Below are 10,154 nucleotides of genomic sequence, written 5' to 3'. Positions count from 1 at the left end.
ATATATGAAAATGCCTTACAGAACCATAAAAAAACATTTCAATGATTTCATCTTTTTTATTTTCCGTTCACTTTTCCGACATGTTTAAAGCCGTTCTTCTTCCTGCTCTTCTTGAACTTCTTGCTGGAGACGGGAGGAGGAACCTGAGGAACAGCAGAGAGTCACACACCTTCATTAAAGACAGTCATTACTTTTACTAATAAACATACGCTTTTATTTGATTTATACTAGAACTATTTCTTCTATACCATTTACTTACAGAACTGCTTTGAAAACATGCTTTATATTTGTACTGTATATTTGAATTGATGAATGCTTTTCTTTTATATTGATGTATTTCTCTCTTCTTTTTTCTTATTTGTGTAAAACGCTTTGAGATGTAACTTTTAAAGGCGCTATAGAAAATAAAGTTTATTATTATCTATCAGTCTGCATTTGCGCATGTTTTTTGACATGCTATATTTTTATCCCCTGCTAATATCGCTATATATGTCAATCACAATTTCGAGAGTGAATCCTGTATTTATATGATGATGTCACTTCCAGAACAATCTCTTTATGAAGTTTTTGAAGAGCCAAAGTGACAAATCTCTCAGATTTCATCACAATATCTTCATTTGTGTTTAGAAGACGAAAGTCTTTTTCAACATAATTAAGGGTGAGTAAAAAAAAAAGTGATAGTTCACCCATAAATGAAAATTGTCATCAAATTGTCATTTATGGGTGAACTATCACTTTTTTCAATAAAGTGTAAAACTGCTTCATGAAATATGTGGAATCCTGGGAATTTAATATATGGAAATCAAATGTAGATACATTCTACACTTCATAAAATGCACATGCCAATTACATGTCAATCAAATCACCTTTTTGCGTTTCTGTGTCTGGTTTTCTACTTCCATTTCAGATACTTCATCATCATCATCATCATCATCATCAGTCTCAAAGTCATCTTCCTCTTTCATGTTCTGTTCATCCTCCTCCTTCTTCGTGAACATGGAAGCTGCAGAAACACGACACACACTATCAGTGTCATCAGTGTGTCACAGGGTTATTATCGTCAATCATGACTCGTCAAAACATTTCTCTTCATTTAAGTCAAGCTGAAATAAAATCAAATTAAACTTTAAACTAAATGAAAATTAGAAATGTTAATTAAACCTAATTAACAAAACCACATAAAACTACTAAAAATTAAACAAATTAAAATGAACATTGAAAATATATTAAAAAAAAAAGTATAAATATCAATAAAACTTATATAAATAATAAATTATTTTTTATTTTATTATTTTTTATATTTATATTTTTAAAGACCAAACTAACAAAAGCACATAAAATTACAAAAATAAATTACTGAAAATGCAAAAATAAAAGCCATTTCAAAATATTAATAAAAACTATAATAGCAAACAAATAACAGTAAAATAAGCCCAATTCATCAGTGCATGTTATTCTGAATGAGAAGTGATGAATAAGAGCTGAAGGCAGTGTGTGTGTGTGGACTGACGTGGATAAAGATCAGACAGACTGTCCTCAGAGTCGCTGTCCTCCGCATCACTCGACCCCGGAGCCCAGACGCCACTGTCCTCCTTCCTGTTGGCTCGTTTCTCACTTCCTGTGGCTCGTTTCTCACTTCCTGTGGCTCGTTTCTCACTTCCTGTGGCCTCGTCACACACTTGTGCTCTCTTCTTCTGCCGGAGCTGGACTGGGACGAACTTCACACCCTGACGAACACACTCCTCATCTGCCAGCCATAAAGCAGTGCATATTAATGCCATTATTAATTACTGCTAGTGTTATTAATCAGTGGTGGAACGGATCACAAAATTCACGGATCGGATCATTTACGTTTTTTTGAGCCACGGATCGGATCAGCAAAAAAATTTAATAAAATAACATTATATAACAAAAGCTATTTTATTTTATTTTATTTTTTTATCAAATAAAAATAAAAAAATAAAAAATAAATTAAACAAATTAAAATGAAAACTAATAATACTAAAATATTATTATAAAAAATATTTTATTCGTTTTTTATATATTTAAATATAAGAAACAACTAACAAAACCACATAAAATTACTAAAAATTAAACAAATTAAAATGAAAATTGAAAATGTAAAAATAGACGTATATATTTATATATAAACTTAAACTTATAAACTATATTTTAGCTTTGCTTTTCATTCATTCCTTAAAGCTCACTTGAAGTTCTTCAAGACCACATCAAAAACGACTAGCCTAACTGATAAAGTTCACACATTATTAAAAACAAGTGGACAGTCTGAGATGAAACAAGTGGAGATGAAAAACAAGTGGAGATGAATCCTGAATAAAGTTACGAAGTCTAACAGTGGTATTCAGGTACAGAAATGTAAAATAACACTATTTGTTCACTGTAGAAATCTTTGTTAAAGCTGTATTTTGTTGTTTTATTAATATTAATGTCACAGACAGCATCAGGAATATTAGGCTGCTGTCCCTTTAAGAGCGAATAAACTGACATAAACGAGAGAATATTCTCTCTCTCTCTCTAAAATTGTTTGAATGTGTAAATTGGCAAGACAAAACACGTCCAATTCATAAAGTTTCCCCCTATGATGGTTAAACTCATCAGTTAATCCGCGAATCACACGAAGTGTGGGTCAGCTGATCCGTACGGGTCACGATCAACCGCGATCCGCTGTTAATCAGGGAAAACAACACGTTTCAGGTTGAACTTACACTGATCTAGAGCCTTCCTGTAGCGTTTGCCGGAGACGTGGCGGAGGACATGATGAGGAACACGGTTGATGTGGCGTAACGTGAGTTTGCAGAACAGATGATTCCTGAGGACGACACAAACACAGCATGAGCTCATCGAGTTACTCACACGCCAGACCAGTGGCGGATACAGAATGTCATTAATAGGTGGGCCTGGTGAATATACGGGGGGCCTCGGTTTTTTAAGCTTATATACACGCTCAGTGGCGTAACTTTGCTAAATTATATGTACATTGTACAATAACATTACGATGTCCACCGATTTAAATAGTATATGCTACATTTGTCGTTTAATGAGATGTAGCCTATGCTGTATGATAGAATTTTTGTGTGACTAAAATACTTAGATTCGCCTGTTCGAATAACGTACATCTAAATGGTCCAGTGGTAGAACTTTCGCCAACAGTGTCAGAGGTTGTGGGATCTAATCCGCTCCAGAATAGTTTTTTTTTTTTAATCAAAACTGATTATGTTCATCAGTGGTTGTATATCAAGGAGGGACACGTGTGCATTATGATGTGTGATTTCGCCACAACGAATAGAGAGTATCCGCAACGGATTGAAGCGCGCGTCGAGTCAAGACAGTGCGGTGTGTGCGCGAGCCACACGAGAGAACACTGTATCAGCGCCACTTATCGCAGCGGCAACTTTCATCACCTGATTTAAAAAAACACATTTCAGCGCTAGATCGTCTCTTATTTAACAAACGAACGAAATGAATGCTCTGCTGGTTAACTGGAGATGTTTAATTTATTTGTAGAATTGGTACATTCGTGCCGCGAGATGTTTTAAAAAGTGGTGGGGACATGTCCCACCCGCAAATTATGCCTATGTAACACGCCTGATAAATGTCAACAATAGCAGATCGGTACTTAGGTAGTGAATTTAACTACCTTGTACTCATGTCAGTCAGTCCTCCCGGCTGCTTTAAACCTAAAGTTCATCTGTCTGTCACGCGAGTCACTATCACAATGTTAAGTCAGTGCGCGCACAGAGATGAGTTGCGTGATAGCATCAATGGACTGACACGTGATATGCCGACATAAAATTTTTCTTTTGTAGCTATTTTTCGTAGCTATTGTACATAAATGTCCTCAGGACACTATTAAAATGAAATGATTTATTAGTTCATTATTATTATTATTATTATTAAAATTAAAATTTTTAATTGTTTATATTAATCTGATTGGGTGGGCCACCGGTCAATCTGGGTGGGCACATGCCCACCCAGGCCCACCCATAAATCCGCGCCTGCGCCAGACCATTGTTATCTAGAAACATTCACACATTTCTGTTGTTCAAAACAAATATTAGATGAATTACTTCAAATAACGGAAATAATTGTAAAAAAAGGATTTTTTTAGTTTTCAGAAAAGAGGACGGGGCGTGGTTAATGGGTGGGGGCGTGGTTTGTGGAGGCGTGGTTAAGGGTGGGGGCGTGGTTGAGGTGAATGCATCAAAAAATACTTGACAAATGCATTCACAACTCTGCAACTATGTTTAAACTGTTTCTGTTTGTGAATCCTTTGATATTTTTATATAATGTTTATATATGGTTGTCTGTTTTTTCCCCCCGATTTGTATATATTGCAGTTCTGACTGTACATTGACTTTGTTTGTTAACTTTGAAGTGTAATTTAAAAACAAAACAAAAACGCTTAACCGGAACATTTTCGTCCCTAACTCTAGAAAGTGTGTAAACCCCTGGTGTAGTGTGTACTTACGGCTGTTTAGTGCTGTTGACTACATGGGGCTCGAACTGCCTGTAGTCGAACTCCCCCTCAGCGCTCAGCTTCTTGTATTTCTTCCCTGATGTGAAGTGTTGTAGTTCATCGAGGCTGCAGGGAAACTCGTGGTCGTTCAGTGTGCACTTGATCTGGGATATTCATGAACACACATACAGAGACATTCAACATTAATTCATCTCCTAAAACGGATCATTTAAACAGCTGAAATGTGAGTTTTAGCGTCATGTTATTGACCTTCTTGGAGTCTGTGAGTTGAAAACAAGGATGCTTCTGTAGAAACGCTCTCAGATCTTCGTGTAAATCCTCCATGACAGCATAAACAGAACATCTATATGAGGGAAAACCTGCTATTGAAGACAAGTATCACACTATTCGCTGTAAAAACACACTCTAAACATTAATGCGATAGGATAATCGCGTCTGTTTTGCTGCACATGTCGCTCAGCGCGCCGCGACGGTTCAAAAACTACAACATGACGTCATATAAACGCGACGCTGACGTGAGAGCAAAGGCTGTCTAGCGCGATGCCAGAAATAAAGCGTTTGTAAAATCTGCGAAATCGTGAGGGATTTTAAAGTCATCACAAAATCTCCATATTCCATCTTACTTAATCAATATTGGAATAATGACATATTTCGAGCTGAGACAGCGGGTGATGTATTGTTCTGATCAGGCGCATTATTAGACCGCTGGTCACATGACAGTCAGCTGATACTGAGCTCTTCATCTTCTATAATCACTCTTCACGTTCAGCCTTATATTTAGTGTACTTTTATATATTTTAAATATATAAATAGGATATTTATATACACAATATATATGATTTTTGTTGTTGTTGCGAGTTGCATTGTAATTAATATTTTAAATTGTATCGCTATAACGACTCTTGTGTTGTAAATATGTCTGGACCGAACGGAGATCCCCATATCTCAGCGGATGATGGAATAATCGAGGATGAAGATGAATTCAGTGAAGAAGGTATAGTGAAATCTCCTCATGCTGTCATATGAATTGAACTGAATTGGTCGGATGTTTTACCTTTGATGATTTTATTAGTTAATACTAACAGTAAAACTACTGTTTTTTTAAAATACTTTATTACATTTTTATTTTGTACTAGTCATTGGATATGTGTGTGTGTGTGTGTGTGTGCTTGTGGGTGTACACACGCACACACATAAATATACTTACATAAAAGCATAAATAAATGCCCTCGAAAACGAGATGGTTCATCTCAAGGGGTTATTCCTCTTCAATAAATAAATGCCAAACAAATATGCACACATACACACACACTCTCTCTCTCTCACACACACACACACACACACATATATATATATATATATATATATACATACACACTATACATACAAGCATAAATATGCATATAGTCACACACACTCACTGATTCTCACACACACACACACACACACACACACACACACACACACACACACACACACACACACACACACACACACACACACACACACATATACGTATATACATACACACACACACACTATACATACAAGCATAAATAAGCATATAGTCACACACTGACTCACACACTCTCACTGATTCTCAAACACACTCACACACACACGCACACACACATATATACGTATATACATACACACACACACACTATACATACAAGCATAAATAAGCATATAGTCACACACTGACTCACACACTCTCACTGATTCTCAAACACACTCACACACACACGCACACAAATATACATAAAAGCATAAATAAATATGCATACATACACTCTCTCTCTCTCTCTCTCTCACACACACACATATATACGTATATACATTCACACACACACTATACATACAAGCATAAATAAGCATATAGCCACACACTGACTCACACACACTCTCACTGATTCTCAAACACACTCACACACACACGCACACAAATATACATACATAAAAGCATAAATATGCATACATACACTCTCTCTCTCTCTCACACACACATATATACGTATATACATACACACACACTATACATACAAGCATAAATAAGCATAGTCACACACTGACTCACACACACTCTCACTGATTCTCAAACACACTCACACACACAAATATACATACATAAAAGCATAAATAAATATGCATACATTCTCTCTCTCTCACACACCCACATATATATATATATACACGTATATACATACACACACACTATACATACAAGCATAAATAAGCATATACACTCTCACACACACACACACACACACAAAGACACACATACAGACATAAGCATAAATAAATGTGCACATACACACACACACACATACACACACATATATATAATGAGAATTTAGGTTGAGAAATGTTTTTAATTGTCTCGTAAAAAACTGTAATATAATAGTATAAAAACTATTCAGACACTAAAGTCAGATTCCAGACAGTGAAGTAAGAAGATCAAAGTGAGTCATTTATTAATAAACATTAACTGAACATCACTTGATTACTCAAACCTCCTGGGAAAGCTGATGTAAAGACACTGAATGTTTCTCCGGCTCAGAATACGCAGCGATCGACTCCATGCTGGACCAGATCAGCTCGTGTCTCGACGACATCGAGGAGAAGAACGACTCTCTGAACGGGAAACTGCACGAGCTCCTGGAGTCCAACAGACAAGCCCGCCGAGAGTTCAGACAACAGCTGAGCGATGAAGAGCACACTCATCCTCATCCTCCAGAAGAAGAAGAAGAAGATCCAGCGTCCAGAGACACACAGACCCAAGACTAGACGTCCATCTCAGACTCTCATGATCATTAATGCACTGATGATGTAGAATACCTGCGTCGTCTCCTCAGTGGACCAGTAGGGTAGAATATATATATATATATATGTGTGTGTAAATGTCTTTATGTTGTTGTTCTGTTGTTGAGCTGCACTGATTTGAAAGCATTAAAGCACACGAGACAGTGATTATGTGTATCCAAACGAGCGTGGTAAAATCACTGTAACGCACAGCCTCGAGTGGATTATTGCTTTCATATGATGTGCAATGTGAATATGAGAAAAGTATTTTAATAAATATTTATCAAGGATGTAAACAAATTTATAAGGAAGGTTGTTTCAGCCACGGAATAGATAAAAAAGGTACAATAATTCTGCTCGTAATAAAACAAGAATCAACATTAGCTTGGATTTTTGGAGATTTGAAATGTTGTAATTTTGACTTTTTCTCCTCACAATTTCAAGTGCATATTCTCACAATTATGAAAGTCATAAAAAAGTCATAATTGTGTGATTAAAAAGTCGATATTACCCTTTTATTTTTTATTCCGTAGTGAAATGCGCATTAAAACGATCGTGGTAAAATCAGTGTAACGCACAGCCTCGAGTGGATTATTGCTTTCGTATGATGTGCAATGTGAATGTGAGAAAAGTATTTTAATAAATATTCATCAAGGATGTAAAAAAGTTTATATGAAAGGTTGTTTCAGCCACGGAATAGATAAAAAAGTTACAATATTTCTACTCGTAATAAACCAAGAATCAACATTAGCTTGACTTTTCAGAGGTTTTGAGTTTTGAAAGTGACTTTTTCTCAATTGCGAGTTCATATCTCACAATTCTGATTATCTGTTATAAACTCGGAATTGCAAAGTCAAAATTGTGAGATAAAAAATAAATAAATCACAATTACCCTTTTAATGTTTATTCTGTAGTGAGAACAATCTTACAGTAGTACATACATAACCCAGTCGCTCTTGTAATCATCAAATATTTTAATAGAAATTAAAATGAGACACATACAGAAAACAAACATCGGAGAAAACATGAACCTCCAGCTGCTATTTAACACTTTAGTCGTGTTCAGTTTGTCAGAATACGAAACACACATGTTGTGTCTAGCTTGCCTTGTATCGTCCCGCTGGCTTTCGAAACACGTGACATTATTATTATTATTCCATGATAGGAAAACTCTCGGCACAGATGTGACACTGGACCTCAAAACCAGTCACATGGGCCAATGTTTTGAAACTGAGATTTATACACTGGATAAATAAGCTTTCCATTGATTGTTGTTAATATAGGACAATATTTGGCTGAGATACAACTATTGATAATCTGGAATTTGAGGATGCAAAAAAATCGAAACATTGAGAAAATCTCCTTTAAAGTTGATCATTTATGTTGGCGATTGTGCTGCATTCACTCACACAAATACATGTTTGATATATTTACGGTAGGAAATGTACATAATATCTTCATGGAACATGATCTTTACTTAATATCCTAATGATTTTTGGCATAAAAGAAAAATGGATAATTTTGACCCGTACAGTGTATTGTTGGATATTGCCACAGATATCCCATGTGATCGTCATGTGACTGGTTTCCAGGGTCACACATGTGCTGTCAGTCATTTCATCTGAAACATGCGGTTTATAAGCTGGAAACAATATTCACTGACAATTTTCTGGCCTGAAGATGAAGATGATTAAACAGATCAAAGTGGTTTTCTGGTCTTGGCTGGTTTTTCAGTCATGGTTTCCGAACATACAGCAGTTCCTTCTGTCAAACCCTTCAGCTCTCAGCGTTACTCTCGCGACGACCTCCAATCATCAGCCTCACACTCACCCTGATCTCAATTCAGTGTGCAAAAGGTGAAAAACATGATTTCTGATCACATGCATTTAATGGATCTGGTCACATTTCGTCCCAAAACCAGTGGAAATAAACAAATGATATTTTGCATGAGTAAAAAAAAAAAAAAAAAATACTGCATTTCAGTAATGAAAATATAAAATGTTTTGGCTGTTTTTAAGTGATTAGAGAATCTTGGGTGAAAATGTTGAATTGTCATGAAAATAACGCGACAATGCAAATTAAAAAAGAAGATTTGTGTGTGATTTTGGGGCCTGAAGATGAATGTGAACAGATGCATACACAGTGTTTAGTTGTAGTCATTCAAGACTTCTGCATCAGCACTGATGTCACGCTGACGTTTCCAGTGTTTCCAACGAGGTGATGCGTTCAGGAAGTCATTATACTCAATCCTCATAAAACTCTCTCTCAGGGAGACACGCACACAGTGGATGAAGCAAACACAAGATCAACACTACATGTCCAGCTCACTTTTCACTCCTAAATAAAAGGAAGAATAAAAAAAGGAAATGAAGTTTTACAGAAAGACGAAGGATGTTCTTTTTGCATTGTGACTTTCATGCGAATTATGCACATTTTTTAATCGTGACGCAAAAAATATTAATGCATGAATTGAGATGTTTCAGAGATTCTGTCAATACTGGTTCTCATTACTGTAATATCAGTTTTATGCAAAATTATTTAAAATATGCATAATTGTCATGAAAATAATGTCACAATAGAAAAATCCTAAAGGGCTCAAGAACACACTTTATTTTTATTATTATGAGAAATATTATTTATTTTGTTCTTCACTGCAAAAAATACTTTTCTTAGTATTTCTGTCTTGTTTCCAGTTCAAATATCTAAAAATTCTTAAATCAAGACGCATTCACTAGATGAGTGAAATGCCATAAGAAATTATGTCTTGTTTTCTGGGGAATTAAATCAAAATTAAAAGAGTTTTTGCTTAAAACAAGCAAAATGATCTGCCAATGGGGTCAGGGAAATAATCTTG

The 10,154-nt window shown here is 35.6% G+C and overlaps 2 protein-coding genes across 2 annotated transcripts in view; one reads left to right on the top strand and one right to left on the bottom strand.

Moving 5' to 3' along the window:
* surf2 (surfeit 2) overlaps positions 1-5,021 on the bottom strand; it is a 5,154-nt gene extending 133 nt beyond the window's left edge. The window contains exons 1-6 of the mRNA XM_084413639.1: positions 4,748-5,021; positions 4,490-4,641; positions 2,727-2,830; positions 1,511-1,747; positions 867-1,003; positions 1-143 (exon numbers count right to left, since the gene is read on the bottom strand). The exon at positions 1-143 is cut by the window's left edge and continues 133 nt beyond it. Of these exons, the coding sequence (XP_084269765.1) occupies positions 57-143; positions 867-1,003; positions 1,511-1,747; positions 2,727-2,830; positions 4,490-4,641; positions 4,748-4,822 (792 nt within the window). The 5' untranslated portion in view covers positions 4,823-5,021 and the 3' untranslated portion in view covers positions 1-56. The remainder of the gene's footprint in view (positions 144-866; positions 1,004-1,510; positions 1,748-2,726; positions 2,831-4,489; positions 4,642-4,747) is intronic.
* A 188-nt stretch (positions 5,022-5,209) lies between these two features.
* Positions 5,210-7,873, top strand: bbln (bublin coiled coil protein). The gene is made up of 2 exons (XM_084413469.1): positions 5,210-5,492; positions 7,059-7,873. The coding sequence occupies exons 1-2, from the start codon at positions 5,414-5,416 to the stop codon at positions 7,283-7,285; spliced, it is 306 nt and encodes a 101-aa protein (XP_084269595.1). The 5' UTR covers positions 5,210-5,413; the 3' UTR covers positions 7,286-7,873.
* Positions 7,874-10,154: the final 2,281 nt, after the last annotated feature.

Source organism: Rutilus rutilus, assembly GCF_951802725.1.
Source record: "Rutilus rutilus genome assembly, chromosome: 7".
Lineage (NCBI taxonomy): Eukaryota > Metazoa > Chordata > Actinopteri > Cypriniformes > Leuciscidae > Rutilus > Rutilus rutilus.
Note: the sequence above shows the minus strand (reverse complement) of the source record. Positions and strands in the feature narration are given on the sequence as shown.

Bases quoted from the DNA above. Each gene is read 5' to 3' on its own strand.
- bbln (XM_084413469.1), top strand. From the start codon at position 5,414: ATGTCTGGACCGAACGGAGATCCCCATATCTCAGCGGATGATGGAATA. The intron at 5,493-7,058 runs GTATAGTGAAAT...TCTCCGGCTCAG, and splicing joins AGATGAATTCAGTGAAGAAG to AATACGCAGCGATCGACTCC.